General features: G+C 35.7%; 1 protein-coding gene across 2 annotated transcripts in view; it reads right to left on the bottom strand.

Moving 5' to 3' along the window:
* LOC150099412 (arginine/serine-rich protein PNISR) overlaps positions 1-24,911 on the bottom strand; it is a 313,080-nt gene that overhangs the window by 239,620 nt on the left and 48,549 nt on the right. For both annotated transcript variants that reach the window (XM_090404218.1, XM_090404217.1), the window contains exon 3: positions 21,029-21,268. In XM_090404218.1, the coding sequence (XP_090260344.1) occupies positions 21,029-21,268 (240 nt within the window). The remainder of the gene's footprint in view (positions 1-21,028; positions 21,269-24,911) is intronic.

Raw genomic sequence — 24,911 nt, 5'->3', positions numbered from 1 at the left:
AGATGGATTATTTTTGTCTTCAAGGAAGAAGTTTCCACAAGGAAAAGGAGCTTTAAAATTATCATTGCATTTCAAGGAAATAGAAAAGGAACTGATATGCCAGAGAAGATATGAAAGAAGAAATACACTCTTTCTTAAGAAAGTTGCACACAAATTATTCTTTTGCTTTCAAAGAAAAACAGGTTTGAGGTAATTAAAGTTCTATTGCTACCTTTAAGAGCAAAAGAAACTTGTAGGATGTTTATGTTCTTTGTCTGATATTAAGTTTGTTCTTTTTCTCTTTAAGAGCAGTTTTTTTATAATGTAAATTTTTATATAGCCATTCAAAACAAACATTTTACACATATTGTTAATACAATACAATAAATTTATACTAATATTAATTGTCTATAAATAAAGATATTATTTTTAAATTTTCTTTGTCTCTCACTTAATCTTTTATGTTAACTTATAATAATATCCCTTATCTGAATCTGTGATATTAACTAAAAACTTAATGAACCACTCAGGTATACTATTCTAGTATATAATGACAGAGAGAGAGAGAGAGAGAGAGAGGGAGGGAGGGAGGGAGGGAGAGGGAAAAAAAAACGCATAATGAATAGCTAACTGTCGAATAAACTGATCAATTTTTCTGTTGAACACTTTCATTTTAGTTAGTTTTTTAATCATTTTTAATGCAGCTATGGTATTATGTATTTGAATTTTAAATTTTAACTTTTTTAGCATTTTTATGTTATACTAGTTCTCTTTTCATATTTACTTTTTATGTTGTTCCCTTCTAATATAATTTTAAAGTTCTTTTATTTTTAACATTTTAGTGTTTAGTTCAGAGTTTGGATCACCAAAATCTGAACTGAATTTGAATACCTTATGCTTAGTTGTTTCTAGACAACTTACAATCTACAGAACTTACAACCGATTAATGCAAAGTCAAATGCATACAGTAATGAATTTATCATTTGTATTCTGATTTATCAATTATATTTAACAGTTGTGAATCAGAAACATCTAATATGTGTAATTAATTGTTAATAGACTTTTGTTTTGTAAAACATTTCTGTACCAGTACCCCTGATTATGTTAGTCTTACGAATTACAAAACTTTAACTGTTTATTTTTTTATTAAATTCTTTACTTACATAATAAAGTGGTCTCAATACTGAAAACTTCCCACAGAAGTTTTCAGTATTGAGAACTATTAAACCACAGAAACTTACGATTGCATAAAGTATTATAAGTAAAATAATTTAATCACGTTTTGAATATGATCATTGCCTTCTTAACTCTACTTACTAATCTTGTGTGCACTAAGCATATGACATTGTTAGTGGATCACTAAGAGCAGTTATAAAAGAATTGCTATTTTTAATATTTAAAAAGCTAGAAACAGGCATCTGTTTGCACATTTGATAACAGCATAAACAGTTATGCTGTTATCAAATGTGCAAGTAATAACTATAACCTCACTCTAGGCTTCATTATCAGCAGAAAACAAGAAAATTTAACAGTTTTAAGTGTCTAGAAGGCTTTGATCTGATAAGGTAAAGAATGTTCAAAGCAAAATATTTGAAACTGATCAGAGCTTATGAAAATACAACCTTTGGTAATGGAGCTTACTGCACTACTTAAACAGATAAGCTCTGACCAGGAGCCTGTGTATTTGCTTTTTAGTAGTGCTTTTAAAATTTAGCTGGCTTCACATCTGTTTCAAATTGATGGTTCTGAAAGACTTTAAGAGGGTAAGAACCCTCTTTTCAATATCATAACAATCCCATATTGGAAAGTTGTATTTTTCATAAGTGGAATCTTGGTCAGAAAATGAATTATATTGAAGGAAGAGAGAAGGTTCATGTTTGATGAGGTAAACCTTTTGAATGAAATGATTTTAAAAATAGATTATTCCTTTCATTATTCCAAAGTCAAATGGTTGAAAGTATCAAAACTGACCAGAGAGAGAGAGAGGTTATGAGAAAACAATCTCGACTATCAGAGCTGCCCTGGTATTGCACTACTTTAAAGATATGAATTCTGCTGAAGAACCAATATTTTCATTTTTCTATTAAATGCTTCTGATTAAAGAATTAAGTCTCTTTCGTGAAAGCTATTTCAGACTTGGAACTGTTTGAACAACTATATTTTATGAATTCACCAAGTGTCCATGTATGCAAAATACAACTTTCAGACATGAACTGCTACAATATTAAAAGGAAAATTCTTGACTGCCTAAAATTTTACCTGGTTTCTGATGTGTACCAGACTCTGAAACAGTTATGTCTACGAAACCTTAATCAAAAGCACTAATAAAAGGCAAAAATACAGTCTACTGGGCAGATTTCTTGTCTTAAGTAGTGCAATACTAAGGCAACTTCAATGCCAAAGGTTGTATATACAGTAAAACCCTGAAGTTTCATGGTAGGTGGGACTAACAAAAAGCGAGTAAGGCGAATTTGCGTATAATTTTGCATGTAATTTATATATACAAACATACAAAATATTAGTTAATTGGGACCAAAGGTTTACAAAAACACCTATCTTTTTTAAGAAATATAATAACAATTGTAGTTTTTCGTACATAAAAAAAAGAAAGTTGTTCCGATGTCATGGTTTCATAAAATCTAATAGATTCGTCTAACAGCATAATGTCTTTTTCTTGTCATGTAAAATTTCTTCATAGCAAACCAATGATTTTTTTATTCCTTGCCTTGTGGCGACAATTCGTTCCTCATTAGAATCTATGTCCTCCAAAATCTGTAAACCTCTCTTAATTAAGCTGAGACCGTCTGTTAATTTTGCAACTGTCATGTGCTTTTCTGATAGAACTGGATCTGAAGTTTCAGTCTCTTCAGTAGCGCTTTGCTCATGCATCTCTATCAGCTCATCGATTGTAAGCTCCTTGTTATGTGAGTCCAACAGCTCGCTGACATCTTCACTTTTGACTTCTAAATCTAATTGCCTGTCAAGGTTGACAACTTCTATTGCCTCAGCAACTTGATCAGTTTCTGGCAACATTTCCATTTCGCATTTAAAAAAGGATGGACAAAGCTTTTTCCAGACACCATTCAAGGTTTTTTGGGGAAATTTCACCCCAAGAATCTCCGATAATCCTTACAGCATCTAAAACATTAAACTCTTTAACAGACAGTTGTTCATTTTTCTCACAGCTTCATTCAGACTTGCAAACAAATGCTGTGTGTAGTACGCTTTGAATGTTTTGATAACTCCTTGGTCCATCGGTTGAAGTAAGCTGGTTGTATTTGGAGCTAAGAAAACAACTTTTACATGTGGATCAAAATCAATTAAAGTTGCAGGAGGGTGACCAGGTGCATTATCAATAATGAGCATAACTTTCTTGCTAGCTGTAGAAGAATCGGACTTGCTTCTTTTGGACGACATTATTATTTTTTATGTGATAAAATTTTTATCAAGAACAACATTAAACAATCGCAAGGTTTGTAGACTATAAAAATCGTGTATGAATGGAGACCGCGCGAGACACGTCAGTACTTGTTCACAGCACGTGCAATGTATGCGGCCAAGGCAGAAAGATACAACTAATGGTGAGGCGTGAAGTGGGACAGAAATACGTACATATAAGAAACCACGTAACTCCGGATTCACATAAGTCGGGATATTACTGTACTCATAAGCTCTCGGTTCAATTCCAAAACATTTAGGTTTCATATATTTGACTTTGAAAGAATAATGAATTTTTAATATTCTTTCATTTAACAGAGAAATTTATTATTTTCAGAGTTCTTTTTAATGATACATTTATGAAAGAAATTTCTTTATTTAGTTTTCATTTCAGTAAAATTATGGCGACTACAACTGTGTTAGGAATAATTACTTTAATTTCTCAACAGTTCAACCTTCATATTAATGTCATCATCTGGAGTTCTCTCTCTCTCTCACACACACATATATTATATATATATATATAAAGACAAGCTATATTACATTTCGACCAGCATGCCAAAGTGACAATGATTTGATCAACCGTTATTCTACTGGCCTGGCCTCTAATGAAAAAATGCTGACTGTCATGTAACACCAAAGGAAAGGATTCTTCATTTAATATTATGATATGTATATATACGTGTGCATAAGCACATAAATTCACTCACTCACTCATACCTACCCCCCACACACACAACTCCTCTGTTATCTATATTAAATGTTTTCCAGAATAACCATGGTGAAATCAATGAAAATTTCATAAACTCCACTAGTTTTGAATCCTGTGTGGAACTTCATCAGAAATAAATTCAATTACACATTATAATGCAGAACAAATTTACAGTACAATGTAGAACACATTTATATCGATTCAAGAGGAAAAAACAGCATCACAAACAGATGGATAATTTAACAGTTACATGTACCTTATAATCATACACAAAAAAGTTATTGTTTAGAAGACAGCCATAAGGTCTATCATATCCCAATTCTGCAAGATTCAAATATCCAAACTTATTAGTTAGAAACACTCATTCAAAAAACTGATATGAAATTTGTGATGCAAATACTTCCTTTTTTCATAAGGAAAAAGAATTTGCCAGGCTGGTTGGCCAAGTCAATAGTATCGCTGCTCTCTAACCAACAGGGTGGTGGTTTCAAATCCTATTATGATGTCAATTTCTGCCCTCCAAAGCCCAACCCTGCATCCACGTTGTGGAGGATGGAAGCAGCATAAAGTAGAGGATTGCTTTGTAAGGTGAAGTATGGTGGGGATTTTGTGTGCCTTGGGCTGACCCGTGAAGGCTCACAGAGGACCTTGAAAATGTTGACTAAAGGAATTGCAGTGGATTGCATTGACTGCAATGACGTGTTACATCATTGGCAGAAGAGTTCATATATATCAATGGTAATGTGAAACAACTGGTAGGCAGAAGAATCTGAATACAGATCAATGGTCAGTAGTTCAAGCCAAGTCAGCTGGCTACTGCAGACATGGAAGAGATCGAGGCCTCACCACGTTACTATTCTGTAGCTGACTATGGAGAAACGGAAATACCTTGCAAGCTATGCTTTGGAAGTTAAAATCCCTACAACCGAAGCTGTAAATAATTACAGGGAAGAAGATACGGAAACTATGATTAAAACGGCTACTGCAAATGTATCTCAAGATGATGTCAACTCAAATCCAAAAGGAAGGTTGGCATCTGATATTCCTCGCTTGAAAACAAGAAATAAAGAGTCCTGAAAATTGGAACTTGAAATGTGAGAACATTATATAAACTTGAAATTTTGACAATCTCATACTGGAAATGAAAAGACTTAAAGTTGATGTGATGGGAATTAGTGAAACCAGATGGCTTGACCCAGGAAAATTAGACAAAGATGTCTTTACATTTGTATATTCTGGTGTAGAGAAGCAAATATGGAGTAGGTGTCATGATTAAGAAAGGCATCTTTAAATCTGTATTGGAGCTGTGGACCATAAATGAAAGAATGACACTTATTAAATTAGCTGCAAAGCCTTTTAGCATCATAATTATTCAGGTTTACGTCCTATGATGACTCACAATGATGAAGAAACAGAAGACGTTTACAATAATATCTAAAAAAGTCACTATGAGCATATCATTTGATTTAGAATATATTAAATGAGATACCCATAGTGATGGGTGACTTGAATGTGAAGGTTGGCAAAGGAAACAACCCTAGATGATAGAATCAATATTAAAACTGATGAAAGAAGAAAAAAGAAAAATGCACCACAGCATAAAATACTCAGCAAAATGATAAAAAATGAATGCAAGAAGACTAAAAACAAGTGGCTAAATGGAAAATATAGAGAAATAGAGGAATTGGACAACAAACACAATAGTAAACAAATGCATAAATCAATCCAAGCTCTGACAAATAAAAAGAAAATTTTCAACAATCTTTGTATAAAATATTAAAATGGAAAATTACTACTAGAAATATAAGATATCATAAAAAGATGGAAAGAATATGGAAAAGAACTGTTTGACTCTGATCATACAGATGCACCAGATATACAAAATATGGATGGTGAACCAATTATGTATGAAGAAACAGAATACACTATAAGCCAAATGAATAACAGGTAAAACACCAGGCCCTAATCAGATCTCTCTGTTGAATTGTTAAAGAAATTAAACGAAAACATGATTAATGATATAAAAATTTTCAATAATCCTTTCTTTCCATTAACCAACATATACTGGCCAATATATACAAGCTAACTCATATCACCAGCCATTGCAAAAATTTGGAGTCATTAACACCCTTAAAAACAGAGCTATAACAATTTGCTCTAATCAACAAGCTCTTAAACAAGAATTAAAGATTATTAGCAACACATTTATAAATAATGGCTATAACAAAAATACTATGAATAAAGTTCTTCATAAAATTTCATCAAAAAAAGAATATAGATTACAATAAAACCCTAGCCATCCCATATGTTAAAGGATTATCAGAAGAAATCAATAGAATCCTACACCATTATAATCTTAATGCCACTTTTAAACCACCTATAAAATTAAAAAACATATTCAACTCCTCTAAGGATCCTCTCTTCTCATTGGCACATCCTGGAGAGTACTGCATCTACTGCACCTGTAACTTACCTTATATTGGTGAAACTGGACGTACAATCCCTATAAGTAAAAAAGAACACAAAAGACACATTAAATATAACAATTTTGATGAAGCAGGCCTCTCAGATCACGCTCTCAACTCCCTACACCAAATTGATTGGAAAAGTACCTGCCCTTTACATCATACAAAAACTTGGTATGAAAGAAAATTTAAAGAAGCCTGTGAAATTCTGATTAACCACCCTAATCTCAACAATAATGGTGGAATAAAAATTCCAAGAATTTGGATGGCACATATTCAGCCTACTTAGTATCTAGCATACTTTAGGACTTTAAGCAATTTTCAGCTATTCCATACCAATTAGTTAAAATTTATATGTATAATCACATAGTTTTTATATATATATATATATAAACATGTTGCTCATCAGCCCAATTTAATTTTGTAACCTAATAGATAATAATAACAGGATTCTTCTAGCTATGATGTAGTAAAGGTTTTTTTTTTTTTTCTCCACCAGAGGTCAGGCAAATAATTGTTGTAACAGTTGGTCAGTAACTTTAGCAAACCATGTAGATTGTAGCACAGCTTGTTTCTCTGTATATATGTGTGTGTATGTGCTTCAGATGATGATGACCTTGATATGAAGGTCAAAATGTCAAGTGTTCATTTTGGTTTATATGAAACTAAAGTTTTGCTCTAACATGGTAATTGTCTCCATAATTTTCCATAACATATTTTCAATAATATATATGATACAGGATACATCCCTGATGATCTAAGAAAATCCATCTTTGTTACTATCCCCAAAACTTCCAAGAACTTTTGAATGTTCAGAATATAGATTAATAAGTTTAACAAGTCGTGTTATGACTTGTTAAACTTAATTATTGAACTATTGAATTATTGTTAAACTTAAATATTACTGAGAATAATCCTAGAAAGAATAAAAGGCATTTTTGTCAATAAAAAGAGATGACACTCAATCAGGTTTCCAAAAAGACAAAGGTACAAGAGAAGGAATTTTCAATTTGAAAGCATTATGGTATGCCTGGTTATCGCAGCAAACATGATATGCCTCAATAACCACAAAAGCATATCTTGTTTGATTCAATAGATCACAAGAAATTAATACATATCCTACAAAATAATGGTCTAAAAGGAAAAGATCTACATACAATTACAAATATATTAGAATCCAATGGCCTCAATAAGATACAAAAATGCATATTCTAACAGCTTTGAAATAAAAAAAGGAGCAAGATGAGGATGTGTCTTATCACCATTAGTGAATAATATATAGTGAACAAGTTTTTAAAGAATTTACAACAGAAGCTGGGATTAATTATCAACCTCAAGAAAACAAAGTGTGATCATATCAAAAGAACCAATAAATAAGAAACTAAATACAACTATCCAAAAGAAAATTAAACAGGTTAAATCTTTTATATATATGGGACAAAGCCAAATACAGAAACTATAAAAGTTTCGTGTGAAAATTGACCAGAGAACTTGCGGGAATACACTCACCACCATACTTCAAGTTGCCCTAGCCAAACCTTATAGGAAGCATGAACACTCAAAGTGCCTGTATATTCGCCTCCTATTGGTCCATTTTGATAAGGTTTCACTGGTCTGACAGCTGTTTCAAACTCACTGGTTTCATTAGTACTGAGAGTTTTTGCTCTCTTAGGTTTCTGCCTGGTCTCTGACGAAAGTTTAAAACAGCAATCAGACCAGTGAAACCTTATCAAAATAGACCAATAGGAGGCAAATATACGGGCACTTTGAGTGTTAGTGCTTCCTATAAGGTTCGGCTAGGGCAACTTGTAGTATGATAGAGAGTGTATTCCCACAAGCTCTCTGATCAATTCGCATGAAACTTTTATAGTTTCTGTATTCGGCTTTGAAAGTAGAGTTGCTAGTAATGTGTGTGAAAAAGAAGTGTGAGAAAGTAAAATTTGGAGCTATACTTGCGAATGAGTCTATGCACAGATTGTGTGGAGGAATGATGGAATGGAGGTGGATGTGTGAAGTGAGTTGAGTTGAGTGGAAGGAAGGAAGAATTTATATAATGTGAATGGCTTGCATTTGAATGGAATTGGTGTCAGGAGTCTTGAAAGAGAGTTGCTTACTCAGAGTTCAGAAGTGCAGTCAGGGAAACTAGAATGTGTATGAGCAATGCAGGTAAGCATGGGTCCAGGCAACTTAGAAGTAAGTAAGTGGGAGAGTGATCACATGATGCTAAATGTAACACCCCAAGTACTTAACTTTAGTGGGCTAAGCAACACAAGGTGTAAGGAAGGTTGTGGGATGAAGGGGGGGGGGGGGTATTGCAGTTTATTAATGCCAAAAGTATTCAAAATAAGGTAGAGGAGTTTTGGGCATTGGGTTAGCACAACTTGGCCAAAAGTTATAGGCATTAGTGAGACATGGTTGACTAAGGATGATATGGTTATAGGAACAGAATGAAAGGGATATGGTGTCTTCAGAGAGGACAGAAGGAACAAGATGGGGGAAGAGAAGGGATTTTGCTAATAACAGCAAAAGAAGCTGAAGCCAAAAAGAGAATTACATCAGGGGGACAAGGATTCAGAGGGCAGTTCATTAGAGGCTATGTGGTGTGAGATAGAGGTCAACAGGACTAAATATGTAATTGATTGCTGCTATAATCCAGGGGTATAAGGGAGAATGTAGATAACATGCATTGGCAAATTAGCATGATGAGTAAGTAATTATTATGAGAAATTTCATTTATGGGAACATAGATTGGGAGGAGGAATGGTAATAGGCAGGAAAGGAAATGGAACTTATGCATCTGCTGAGTCATAATTACCTGAGGCTGCATGTAATGGAGGGAACATGACACTTGAGAGTGCTGGATCTGATCATTGCATCAGAGAACTTAATACTAACCAATTTAACTATGCTGCCTCTGCTTGGAGGAAGTAATGATGAAGTCATTACCTGGGAGATTGCCAGACATGCAAAATTTTGTGTTAAGAAAGAATATATGTGGAATTACAAAGCAGGTGATTATGACAAGCGGAAGAGTCTGCTTTCAACAGTACCATAGCATAAGATTTTGGAGAGGAGAGATGGTGGTGCATGGGAGGTGGTCAAGAGGTGTTTGAAGAAAGCAGTATCAGAGTTTATACCCAGAGTCAGGAGGATAAATCAGATAGGAGTTAGATGGATGAATGAATAGCTTCATTAAGTAGGAGTTACAGACAAAGAACAGGTTGTGGAGGGATTATAAAGAAAAAGGCAACCAGCATACCCATGAGCAGTACAATGCACAGGCAAGAAAAGCAATGTAAGGAAGGCAAAAGCTAGCTCATAAGGCCAAAAGAATTTTAAAGAGTTATTCTGCAGTGTGGCAAGTGAAACAAGGAATGACTATGGAAGGTTGATTTTAAAAGTGCTGATGGTAGCGAGGTAACAGAACCAAACCAAATAGTTGAATTACTCAGGAAGCATTTTGCAGGATGTACCAACTAGGTGGTGACATTCCAATGCCAGATGTGAAGAAACAGAGGTGCTTAAAATATTGCAGAACCTCAGTGCAAACACAGCCATAGTATTGGATGGCATATCAGCCTGTGTATTATGACAATGTGCAAAAGAATTATCACTCTTCTGACCAAACTGTTTAAGCCTCAGTACTGGGAAAGTGAGCAAAATAGTCCCACTGGAAAAGAAGGCTTCAAGACAGAAGTAACAAATTGGAGGCCAATCAACATCTCAGGAGTAGTAGTAGTTAAGGTGTTGGTGAAAGGCAGAATTCAGGACTGGGTGAACAGAAATATGGTACTATATATATTAGACAACATGATTTTTTAAAGGCTAGATCTTGCCTTAGTAATTTGTTTACTTTTATAATAAAGTAACAATGAAGTTGGATAAGAGAAATGGCTATTCAGCAATACAGCTAGACTGAAGGCATTTGACATTATTCCACATAGAATTCTGTTGCATAAATTGGAGCAAATATAAATATGAATCTGGTGATTTTACTTAAATGGTGGCTAATGGAAAGATATATACCACAGAGTGGTTTATGGAGGAAATGAATACAGGAAAATGCCCAATGGTGTACCATAGAGCTCAGTACTTGGTTCTCTGTTGTTTAATTTGTATATCACTGATATAAGAAATGATATGACAGGGGTGCAAAGTCCAACTCTACCTCCCCATGGTGCACCCTGGGGTGTTGGGGATCCTAACCATTATCGGACCTGGACCCAACACCACTAACAGAGCTCTGGCAAACACTTGAGTACCCTAGTCAGGAGAAGTGTATATGCGACTACAGCAAAGATGCCACTGCTGCAACAACAGAAATGGTCCCGAGTCCCGCATGGCCCACACTCACCTTTCTACAGCAGCGGTAAGGCACTGAGTAAGGCCAAGGGTGCTGAGAATCTCACAGATGAAACAGATCACCTCTTAAATCTATGAAAATGGCAATTGGTATCCTCAATACTCGAACTTTGGCAAAAGACTACAGAATAATTTATTAATCAAATAACTAACCAATATCAACTTAGATATCCTGCTAGTGAATGAAACAAAAAGATCAAAAGAACTGACAGCAAGATGGTATATGGTGGCTCACAGATACTCCTCAGAGCATCCTCAAACAATGGCAAACAAGGCGGAGTGGGCTTCATTGTTAAATCTAAGCTCACCAAGTCGATCCTTTCTTGTAACATCATATCTGAAAGAATAAGTGTATTCCTAATTGGAATAGAGAACAATATAACAATAAAATTAATATTCTGTAGCTGATAATCAAGAAATAGAAAATTTTTACATGAAATTTGAACAGACATTAAATTACAAGTCAACAAACACATGTGTTGGTGGTGACTTTAATACCAAAATAGGACGTGGAAAAGAAAACAAAAAGTTTATAGGTCCAAATGGCCGGGGAGAAAGATATAGAAGAGGAGAGAGATTAGCTGAATTTGCTGCAATTTTGCAACAGTCTTCCATGCTGTATTCTGTCAAAAACTTTAGCAAAATCCAAAAGTATCATGATGTATCCATTCACCTTGTCTAATTCATTAGTAACATTATTTTATAATGTAAGCAAATTGCTTAAACATAACCATCTATTGGTAAACCCATGTTGCAAAGTAGAGATTCTCTGTCAATCCATTTCTGAATGCAAGCCCAAACCAACTTTTCCAAAATCTTCACCACTACTCCAGAGATACTGATAGCTGGATGCATAACTTCACAACCTTCGTGCAATGGGATTACCATACACTCTTTCCACTTCTGCAGAATCTTCCCTGTTCTGAGACTCAAATTATATAGCTTGGACAAAGGAATAGCCAGTTCAGATGAACACACTTTTAGCATCCATGTTGATATCCAATCTGTCCCTATTGTCAAATTCTTATTCAGTTTGTGCAACAGTTGTAGTGTCTCCTCCTGATACATTTCACTCCTATCGTATTTATTCTTTGAACTCTAGGACACATTCAGATATTGTATCATTTAAGTATTTTTTGAGCACTTTCCATGTTGAAAGTTTATTTTTCACTTGGTTAGACTATAATAAATTTAGTTTAATCCTTTATCCAAGTGTGAGCAGACAAAGTTTGTGCCTTTGGGCAACTCGTTGCAAAGGTGGAGCAAGACCTTTGCAATGAGTTTCCCAGTGTTGTACTACCTTACCCCAGTCCTGAAGATACTTTCAGGCACAAACTTTGTTTGCTCACACTTGGATAAAGGATTAAACTAAATTTATTATAGTCTAACCAAGTGAAAAATAAACTTTCAACATCTTTCTCTAAATCCAGAGTAATAATTTAATCAAAAGGTGGCACACCGTTTGGCAACTCCTATAGGTAGAGATGACCTTGCTAATGCTTCTGCCTGGTATCTCCACTTGGGCCTGGCTCCCACTGAAGAGACCTCAATAAAGGTCAAAACTAGTCTTGTACTACCTTAACTAGTCCCAGTGTTGTACTACCTTACCCCAGTCCTGAAGATACTTTCAGGCACAAACTTTGTTTGCTCACACTTGGATAAAGGATTAAACTAAATTTATTATAGTCTAACCAAGTGAAAAATAAACTTTCAACATCTTTCTCTAAATCCAGAGTAATAATTTAATCAAAAGGTGGCACACCGTTTGGCAACTCCTATAGGTAGAGATGACCTTGCTAATGCTTCTGCCTGGTATCTCCACTTGGGCCTGGCTCCCACTGAAGAGACCTCAATAAAGGTCAAAACTAGTCTGGGTAGTGGCCCTTCCCTTAATGCATAACATTATACATATCCGCAAGGAGATGTGTTTTGCATTATGGGAGATACTGAGATAGGAGTGATGTTAGCTTGCTCCACCTTTGCAACGAGTTGCCCAGTGTTATACTACCTTACCCCAGTCCTGAAGATACTTTCAGGTGCAAACTTTGTTTGCTCACACTTGGATTAAATTAAATTTATTACACTTTCCATGGTACAGAAATTTCCTGCTTTGAAGTTCAGCATGTAACCTTTTCTGAATGGAACATTCATAAACTTAGCCACTTCCCAAGTCAGTACCAAATGATCACTGTCACCTTTGGTAGAGGCAAAATAGTTACATCTTTACCTGAAAACCCCCTCTGACACTATAATCAGATTTAACTTTCTTTGAACTCTAGTTCCTTCAATCACAGTCACATGCTGCTCAAGAAAGTTGTCTCACAACAGCTCAACAGATCGAGTTTCATTCCTCTCATGAGATATCACCATCACCACTACCCAATCAATGTTCAGGTAATTAGAGTTCACCATTATGATAACTCATTTCACACACCTCACATCCTTATTGGGTTTTTTTTTTTTTTTTAAATCACTAGACTAGCAACTGATCCACTATGTCTGTAACAATATTCAATTAAACCTCACTGCCACAAGAAAAACTGTTTCTAGTATTGCAGCCATTGATCTCAACTCTAACTGGATTCAAATCATCCAATGTCATTAGTTTACCATCCCTCCTCTCCTATTCTGTCTATCCTTCCTAAAAATACTGTACCCTTTACACTCAATACCAGCTAGTATATCTGCTTCATCTCGAAACATGAATCAGAGATTCTAAAGAAAGGTTTTAACTTTTCAATCACTCCTAATTACATCCCAAAAATGGACTTTATGTGTGGAATTGAAAAAAGTCTCTACCCACTACCACAAGATGTAGCCAACGATATTAGATTCAAAAGCACTATCATCCTAGCAACAGCAAAACAAACACAACTGAATACCACTCCATATGATAGGAAAGCTATTCAGAACTTGAGGAAGAACAAAGAAATAATAATAACAAAAGCAGACAAGGGGAATGCCACCATTATCCTTAACTCAAAAGACTATTTTAAGAAGATAAACGACTTACTATCTGACAGTTCCACGTACAAAATACTCAACAGAGATCCTACCATGAAGAACCACAATGAGACAAACTTCCTGATCCGTAACATGAATACTTGGCCTGAAGAACTAAAACGAAAACTTAAATCCTCACATCCCATTACTCCTAGACTGTATGGGGCACCTAAAGTGCATAAAGAAGAAGTGCCACTTTGTCCGATTGTGGATGGCAGGTCCTCCCCAACGTACCTATTGGCTAAGCACCTAGCGAACTTACTTAAGGGAAAAATTAGACAAACAGAGTCCTACTTAAAAAATTCTCAACACTTTGTGGACAAACTCAAAAACGTTAAAATAACACAAACAGACATAATGGCCAGTCTAGACGTAGTGTCTTTGTTCACGAATGTACCAGTAGAAGAAGTAATGAACACTATCAAAGATCTCTTTGATAGTGTTCATTACTTCTGATATTACTGACATTCCTGCAGATATTACAAAGATGTTCAAGCATTGCCTACAATCAAATTTTTTCAAAGTTAACAAAAAGGTATACAAACAATTAGAAGGCCTAGCCATGGGCAGCCCTCTGTTGCCACCATGTGCAGAACCTTTACATGGAGAAATTTGAAGATGAAATCTTCACCAGCATTACTCCTAAACCTTCTATATGGTGGAGATATGTGGATGATACCTTCATCATATGGAAGGACAACTTAGAAAACCTACATATGTTTGTTAATAGAATCAATGCACTCCACAATAAAATAAAATTCTCTAGAAGTAGAAAATAACGAACAGATACACTTCTTGGACTTACTAGTAAAAAGACAAGGTAACAGTATCAAACTGTCAATTTACAAAAAACCAACTGACACTGGACGATATCTACATTACTCTTCAAACCATCGTAGGTCACAGAAACATAGCATCATCCACATGTTGAGAAATCGAACTAGAAAATTTATCTCTGACGAGGAAGAAGTTCAAGCAGAACTGTCTCAAATAGCTACAACACTATCACAAAATGGTTATCCTCAAAACATCATCAACAAATTTCTATACAAAGATAACCAACAAGAAAGAACAGTCTCCCAGCAAATTTCAACAGCAGTCATCGCCTTTATAGGTTCAACTACCACAAAAATTGCGAGATTGTTAAAGACCCATAACATCAGGGTTGTATTTAAACCAACAAATAGCATAAGACAGTTTCTAAGATCTCCTAAAGACAGTGTTCCATTTTATAAATATCAAGGTGTGTCTAATATTCCTTGCACGTGCGGTCTTTCCTACATTGGACAGACTTCGAGAAGCCTGGAAATAAGACAGAAAGAACATGCCAGCAATGTTAATCACAACAGAACGATCACCTCTGGATTGAATATCACTTTTCAACTTCGAACCACACTATAGACTGGAATAACAGCTCCATGCCCTACATAGACGAGGATTACAGACATCGAGTATTTAAAGAAGCAGCAGTACAACTGGTGCTTCTTGAAATACTCGATAACTACGTATGGGCATACTGAATAACTAAATATTAAATACTTCTTTAAATACTAAATAACTACGTACGAGCAGTAACCTAAACAGAAATCAGGGGGCCATACTGAACGATACTTGGAAAAATTTAATTCCCTCAGTTCAACAGAGCTACAGTATGCGAATAATCATATTACGCATTTGCATGTAACGCGTGTTCATGATACTGAGTAGATATGTCACGCGAACGTGTTACCTTAGCTACCTAACAGGTACGGTACTAACGGTTCTTTGTATTCTTAAACCTTTTTGCATTTACCATTTTTTGTACTGTGCAAGCCTTGAGAAAGCTAGTCAGTTACTAGCAAAACCAGTAGACAATTTGTATGAACAGAAGTACGTTGTAAATATATGGTCAATTTAACAATAAGTCTTATATTTTGTAACATTTTATGACCAAAAACATGTACAATTTAAAAATTACAACCATTTCACAAACATTTTGGACCATAATACAAAAACAACTAGTTACACATCATCATACCTGACCTCTTGTTTCTCAAAAATCCTCAACTAACAGCTTCTATTGCATACCACATTCTGCACAATTCTTTCCATATAAAAAGATTACGTGAGCGTTTATATCATCAATTTTCTGATATGTACCCTCAAGGGTTATTCAGGCTACTACTTAACAGCACTACATGATTAAGTTTACATTGTTAATAATATCCTATCAACAATTTTTATCCAAATTAGTCTATTACTTGTCAGCACTCCAATACTGTCATATTTAACATTTCGTTCTTCTAAGTCACTTCTGACTGAATCAATCCACCTGGACCTTGGTCATCCTCTGGGTCTTGTTCCAGCCATCTTGGCATCAAATACCTGTTTTGTTAACCTTTCCTCACCTATTTTATTTAAGTGGCCGTACCACCTCAGATGAGCTCTGCTCACACATTCCTGAATGCTAACATTTGATTGGGTTTAAGTACAGAGGCCTACTTATCAAACTGTCCTCCTCACTCTGCAACTGGATTGCCAACTTTCTCACTGGTCGCTCACTATGTGTCATGGTGGACAGTTTACTCTCCTCAGATTTCCCCAGGGTTATGTTCTTTCACCCACTCTTATCCTCTTGTATACAAATGACCTGTTCTCTCAGACTTCCAATCCTATCTATAGCTTTGACAATGACAGTACACTTCATTCCTCCTTTTCACTTGACAAACCTTGTAGTGCTCAAGTATTGGAATTCTCAAGATCTACCATGACCAGTGAACTGAACTGAGATCTCCTAGCTAAATCCCAGTGGGGCAACCATGCGAACTTCAATGTCACCCAAACTCAATCCTATCTGATTTCTTGTAAGAAAGAGCTCACATCCCTTCCCCCCTTACCTTCAGTAAAACTGAGATATCCAAACACGATCAGATTTCTCTACTTGGAACTGAGCTGAACCTCTGACCTTTCCTGGCACAACCACATTTCAACTATAGCTTCTGCAGCCACCAAAAAACTATAATCTTTTTGCACAAGACACTAATTCAAACCTTCACAGTTGCTAACTCTATACAAAGCTCAAATCTGTCCAGAACGGAGAGATGGAGCACCAAAATCCTCTCCAAGATTGTTCGATTCTGTCCAGAAGAGGGCAATTCAGTAATTAATTATCCCTCTCTCTCACATATATTCAGTTTCTGCCTCGAGCCTTTTCTACAGATACTTTCATGAACAGTGCTCTACTGAATTGGCCATTATTATTATTCCACTCTCCTCCAAAATCACTGAAACAAGAGCCACTGCTAACTAAACCCTTTTAGAGTCCATCTTGAAACTCAACGAATCAACTTCATTGCCTGCTCCATCATCCCATCCACTTCTGTTCTTTGGAAAAGTCTCCCCCACTTTGACATCCCCAAAGATTACAACCCTGAGCTGTTCAAGCAAAATGTGAACAGATTCCTCCTTCCTCCATGTGTGGGCAAAAGGCATTAATGTGCTATAGGCCTTGTGGCATTTCATGTGTGGATCAGATAAAAAAAAAATAACAATGTCAAGTTCCGGAAAGACTTTTAATGGGATTATATTGATCAAGTGCATATAATAAACAACTATGTTATACCAACTAGTTTCACCAACTAAGGCTGTTGGCATCTTCAGGGTACATAACTGATGTAAGGCACTAAAAAGTAAAAAACTGTTACAAACTATAATCAACCGATTCCAATTATATTAAACAAAGAACAGAGTGCATACAATACATGCATAGAGCGTGCATGATATCACTTGTTGTTATTTAGGAATGTTCTATAGTTGGCACTATAATTCAGTTCTGGCGACTTGAAGGAAGGATCTGATAAGGGTCTTCCAGATCACAGGCAAGATTAGTCCTTGGTTCCTGTTAAGGTTTTGTATACAGTGGGCAACTGTTGTGGCCTCCTTAAAAATTCGGGAGCAGAAGTTCTCCTCCATGTAAGGAATTGTGCTTCTATCCCACTCTATGGTATGGTTCGTTCTTGAGAAATGAAAAGCTAACCCCGATTTTTCTTCTCTGTTATTATTGATGTAAGGCTCCTTGAAGTTTGGCCGATGTAATTCAAGCCACACGAGCAGGGTATGTTATAAACTCCAGCATATTTGGAGAAAAGATGGCTATCTTTTGGAGATCTTAAGAGTTGTCTAATTGTTTCTGTGGGTTTAAAGGCCACTCTTATTTTATGTGGTCTGAGGAGTCTAGTAATCTTATTGGAAACTGTCCCTAAGTATGGAATGACGATGGTAGAAATATAACGTATATCATCTTGTTGTCTTTGTCGGGGTTCAGAGAAAAGTATCTTGTGGACAAGTCTTCGAGGAAATCCATTCATGGTAAGGTTGGTGGATATCAGGGATAGTTCTTCCAGAAGGTCTTGTTGATCTGTTGTAAGGAAAGTGCCAAAATAGGAATCTAGACCTTTTGTTCATTACAATAGTATTGTTTCACTTACTCACTGTTGCATATACTAGCTGTGTTGTGCTCTGATGATGCTGATTTGAAATTCAGCAAAATATAAGCAGTTAATAAAACACCTTTTGATAAAATTGTTTGGTGTTGTAATTACCTCATATTTAGTGTTGAATACTATAAACCTTCTTTTACCTGATTGTCATTGCCTGAATATAATATTTTGTATTTATTGCTTAGAAAGAACTCACCAGTTTTTGTCTTTTTTTGTTTCAGTCATCCCTATTATGTTGATCTGGTATTTATCCAATTCCTCAGTCAGCTATATTTCTTTGCCATTCAGGCTTTTTATGTTGATAGCATCAATCTTGAACTTTGGTGATGTTGAGTTGGGATGTGTTTCAGGATTTGTTCCAGTAGCTGACTCTTCACTGTTCGCCCTGGTTCTCTGGCAAAAACAACGAGGGCCTTGTTTAACCGGGCAACACTCCAGCCATCATGAAATTCTGTCATGTTATACCATCATTTTACATTGTGTTTTAAGCCAATAAGAATACAATTTAGTCAGCTAAATCCCAAATGGCCAGCCCATCTCGTTCGTTTGATATCCAGGTAGATACCTAACAGGGTGCACCATGAGAAGATGAAGACTGGACATTAGGTCAGAAGTCCTGGTTGGTTTGACCCTAAACTCAAAAATCACACACACAAAAAAAAAACTTTCATATTCACTTTACCAACATCAGTGGCTTTACATTACCTCCTTCCTTGCGAAGAACACTGCATTTCATGCCTCCTGTGACCTTCTCCCAGAAAGCTATTAGAAGAATTGTGAATAATTTGGATAGCACAAAGGCAGCTTGTCTTAATGGAATTCCACCCACTGTGCTGAAGAGATGTCTTCCTGAACTAACACCTGTTCTCTATCATCTATTAACACAGCACAACCTTTGACATGCAGTGCGACTGATACCCATGCCAAACATACTGCAGGGATCCAGTACCTCCTTTTCCAGATTTATAATGGCATCTTTTATTTTTGCAAAGTACAGCATGGGTTTACTAAAGAGAGGTCATGTTTTAGCAATTTGCTCATATTTTATAATGTTACAGCTGAGATGGATATGGGCAATGGATACGCTATGATACTGTTAGACTTTGCTAAGGCATTTCATAGGATACCACATGAAAGATGAGATTGGCATATAATCTTGACTTGGATAAGTGGATGGTCAACAGACAGGTATCAGAAAGTGGCATATGGTAGACGTGAATCTGCCAGATATAATGTGACCAGAAGTATACTCCCAGGGAAAACTCCTTGGATCACTGTTGTTCAATCTATACATTAATGATATTGGGAAAGACACCTGACAGGAAATGTTCAATTGTTGACTGACAATGCAAAGACAGGCAAGACAATCAGGGATGCCATTGATATACAGCACTTACAGAATGATTTGAATAACCTGGAACAGTGAATAATAAATTATGATGGCTGTCAATTCATACTATTATAAATCTCACCATGCTTAATTTAGGCATGGTGAGATTTATAATAGCATATTATGTTGATGAGATTACATTATAAGAAATTGATAAGACTAGGGATCTTAGAGTTATGGTAAGTAGTAAACTGAAGTTCAAAAGTCACACAGCAAAAATTTCAAATACAACTCAGAGGATAATTTTCAATGTTGAAATGAACAGTGACATGGATAAAGAGGTTATTTTTGCCTCCTCAAAACTCCTTCATATGACCACAGCTGGTCTACTGTGTGCAGATTTGATTTCCTGGGTATTAAGGGGATAACTGTGGAAAGAAGCATAACAAAGATGATATCTGGTTTATGGAATGTAGTTACAAGGACAGCTTGAAAGTATGTGAAGTGCAGACACTGATAAGTAGGAGAAAGAGTTGTGATATGATAGAAATCTATAAACTTCTGAAAGGGGTTACAGATGATCAACTGATGAAATTTTTCATTATATGGAAGGAGGAGAGAGGACAAGGGGTGTGGAGGGATATCCATGAACATTAACTTTATGTGAGGTTAAGAAAGGGGTGAGACCAGATTTTTCTCTCACAGAGCAGTGAGCAAGTGGAATAATTTGCCTGTTGAAATAGTAAGTGCATCCAGTGTAGAATGAGTTGAAGAGAAGGAATGACATCTGGTGTGAGCAATCTATGGCCTCCTGATGAGTCCATGACTTCCTGGCAGTCACCAATAATATAGTGGACTGTTGCTATATTGATTTTCTTGAGAATAGCACTGTCTATGGTACTATGATTTTGACTTGTCTGCTATAATCACTGTGTTTGTTATAGTGAAAGTTGACTGTATTTCTGTTTGCAACAGAGAATTTTTCCTTTGGTTTTTGATCATTGTTTTATGTTTATCTTAAATAAAGCATACTCAGACAAGAGACAGGGAGTAAACACTACTTACAAAACATAGAGTAGTTCTAAAAATAAATGCAAATACAAATACCTAAATGGGAGAGGGGGGAGGAAATCTCATCTTTTCCAGCAATTCAGGAAAGAGATCTGTAAAGATGACTGTACTGGGGGGGGGGGGGGAGTGAGCTTGCATTAAACAGAAATAATTCAATTATTTACAACAAATAACTCTTAACTATATTTACCTTCCTCTGCATGTACAACAGAAATGTCTTGGACATCTTCAGTTCCAGAATTTAACAATCCTGGAGATGTTACAACTGAATCTAATTCAGGTACCAATCCTGTGTTTGGTTCTATGGAATGTTCTGAAGAAAGTTGAGGAGGAATGGGAGGTGGTGGAAGAGGAAGTGTGGAATGAGCAGAATCGTGCTGATGTACTTGCTGAAGCTGAATCCACTGTTTCGCAAGTGCTGCCCAGTCAACTACACAGACAAAATAAACACAATTAAAAATATATTAGAGCAAGTAACACAAACTTTTTTTTTTCTTAAAACAAATGAACACATATATATTATTAATGTCTGGTATTACAAATTTGCAGGAATTTAGTTCATTAGCAGAAATGAACTCCAATTAATGAGTATGATTAGATATAGAAATATGTACACATACTCATCAGAAATAAATATTGATATGAAAGAGAGAGAGAGAATTCATTTTTGCTAATCAGAATATGCTTTCATAATTATATGTATTTTATTAACCACAAGAAGGTGAAATCTAATGAAGTTAGAGCTGTTGCTACATGCATACATATTACTACAGGAATGTCTATTGGAAATATAGCTATTCAATTATATAAAATTAAGACATGTTGAATTCAGCATCCATCCAGTTCCATTTCATTTACATTCAGTCACCATGATATTTCATTACTCTTCTGCCAGTCATTCTGATTATCAATTTAGTTGAGTCCTAATACTGCTGATCCAACAGTTCTAAATCTACCTCTTTCTCATTTTTCTTCAATGCATCCATAAAAAAAAAAATAAATAAAAAAAGTAACTTATATTTCCTCCTTCCTTCCAAATGAAGTATTCAAATTAGCAACTTTCCTTTTCTTCTAAGTTCAAAGAAGTCACTCAGTCAGCAATCCTCAAAACTAAGACATTTAACTTTAAAATCAAGGGAATTTTTATGGTCATTCTATAAATGCGCATTCAATTTCGTTAATGATTTATTTAGGATTCATATTTCCATTCCATATAGCACATTGGACCTAATACACCATTCTAATAACATTTTTTTCAACTCCAGCTAAGATTATCAGAAGCCATGATTTTATATTACTGTAGGCTTGTTTTTTTAATAGCAATCTGCTAATCCCTATATTATGTTTTCCATTATCAATAAATATACTGCCTAGCTAAACAGTCATTTATTTGATTCCCACTCATCTATCTCCTGATTAATGCTTGTACAGTCATTTACTCTTATGACACAGATTGTCATTGGTCCCCCCACACACACACACATGCCTTTAGGTCTCAAATTCTGGCCAAGGATACCTTGTCATTTGCATAGCATGCTAAATGGTTGACATAACATTCAGACTGCCTCTCCTTTTCAACTTTACAGTTTAAGCTGGAAAAGAAGCCAAAATGTTTGCTATTAGTAATGATTTACCACAAATTGTTCAACAATCCACCAGAATCCCAGATAATCTTCATCATTCTCCCAACACATTGAACCTTTCTTAAACAGCTTGCTGCTTAAATATCCTATCCAGTGTAAATTCTCCTCTTGGCAAGTCTGACCACAACCTTCTTCATGTTTCATTTTCTAGATTGCCCTTCACCCAACCATTCTCAATTTCATATCCTATGGCAGTACAACAGTGCTAATTGGGATGACTTTCAGGACTTCCTATGCCTCATTTCTGTTATGTTTATTGCTTCCTCTCTTCTGACCCAAGCACTAACTCTATCTAATAACAAAAACTATTCTTCCTGGGATGAATGCATCTATTCCTTACTCCACTCAAAATCCTCAATCCTAATCCAAACTCAGGTTCTCCAACAACTGTGCTAAAAATTCAGCATATACCCAATGGCCCCAGTCAAAAACTCCAGCTTCTCACTGCTTACAATACAATTTGTATTAACTAGGAGGAAAAAAAAAAAATCCAAAGTAAACTTTGTAAGCGCTAAATACATTAAGCTTGTTTCCTGTCCAAATGGCAGTCAATCCTGCCACCTCATCAAAGCTGTGGGACACAACTGCTATCTTTCCATGTTTCCACTTCTCTTAAATCATGATAGCACAACAGTAATATATAAATACAAGGCAGACCTCTTGGTATTCATTTTTATTCTCCAACTATCATGTGAAAGATGAAGGCTGATCTTCTCCCACCATTCCACAAACTATCCACAGTATGAAATGTCACAAGAAGGATATTGATTATAGCATCCATCCTACAACTTGAAAGCAAGTTTTTATTGAGCCAGTTCCGAAAAAGATTATCCAACATCTTCATTACTTGCAAACTCACCAATTCATATTGGTGATTACGTACAACATGGTATTACTTCTTCCCTTACTCCTTTCCAATCATTCACTGGGAATTATAGTGAATGATTTCCTATCATCAGATTTTTTAATTGATGCTGGAGCCCAGTGATGTCACCTACACTCATCCACCTATACGTCAATATTTTCTCTCTCTCTCAACATACAATGCTATCTATACAATGCAACATACAATAGTGTCATAGTTTTGCATGACAGTACTCAATATTCCTCTTTTTCATTTTCAAAACCATGCAGTGCTCAGGTAATTCACACTTCAAGATCTTCTTTAACCAATGCATTAAACATGAATCTCCTTGCAATTCTGAAGTGGGATTAGGGCAACCCTGTGAATTTTAATGTCACCAAAATGCCTAGACTTATTTCCAAGAAAAATGACCACTCTTCCCCCCACTTCTGACAATATTCTTCTTGCCAACCAGGATCAGTTTTCTATGGGTTACCTCTCCCATCTAATCTATTCTGTTCATAAGCACATCAGAGGTCCACAGCCTCTTCCAAACACTTGGTATTATTTTTTTCCATTCCAAACAGTACTTCTCTCTCTCTCTTGTTCAACTTCTAAAGCCTCAAATCCACCCAATCTTAGAAATACTGTTCCCACATATGGAGTGGTGCACCTCACTCTGAATGCTTGACTGTATTCAGAAGGAAATAATTTGCTTTATTGATTATCCTTCCCTCCAGGTCACTTTCTGTTGTTGTATTATGTCTCTTCCATAGGTATTTCCATTGACGCTGCTCCCCCTACCATCCTTACACTTTTCTCTACACAAGTAGCTGCTGGTCAACAACCCATATACAGTTCGAATCTAATTCAAACCAACTTCTCAGATCAGATGCCAATGGAATGGAAATATATTCTCCATTCAACTCTAAACTTCTGTCCCCTATTTTAGCATTAGTTCTTCAAAAAGGTGTACCAAAGTACGAGCAAAAAAATCAGGCACGTCACAACTGACTGTCATCAAAAACATCAACTTTCCTTCACTGCGTATACCACAGAAGCGATGCGTGAAAACTATCAATGCATCCAAAATTGATTTTGAAATATCCAAAAGCATGAAATTTACATCATGTCCAAATAGCAGTCAAGCCTTTTGGTCTTTTGTCAAAGCAACTGGCTGTAGCCTTTGTCCACTACTGCTCCCATCCATCATACCCAGATCATATTCAAACATCACTCACTGAAAAAACCAGCCCACTGACATTATATTTTTCATCAAATGCACAAATAGCTGTCTTCGTAATTGTCTGCTCATCATTTCAAATGCTTAACAGTCAATGCCTTCTCTGATTAAACACCAACTATTCTCCTAGTCCTGATGGATTTTTTTTATTTTTTATTATTTGCTCACACCCACAAAACGTTATGTGCAAACCTACAGAGCATTAGGAAACCTATAGTACATTAGGTACCATGGGTACCTAATGTACTATAGTGAGTAGGCTAAGGATTTTTTTTTCTATTTTTTAATCAATTTTATATATATTTTTTGTATTTTTAATCTATTTTTTACATAGGCTAAAAAC

Source organism: Typopeltis vanoorti, chromosome 14, assembly GCF_054136105.1.
Source record: "Typopeltis vanoorti isolate ZY-2024b chromosome 14, IOZ_Tvanoo_1.0, whole genome shotgun sequence".
NCBI classification, from domain to species: domain Eukaryota; kingdom Metazoa; phylum Arthropoda; class Arachnida; order Uropygi; family Thelyphonidae; genus Typopeltis; species Typopeltis vanoorti.
The sequence above is the reverse complement of the archived record's forward strand: the minus strand, read 5'-3'. Positions and strand labels throughout refer to the sequence as shown.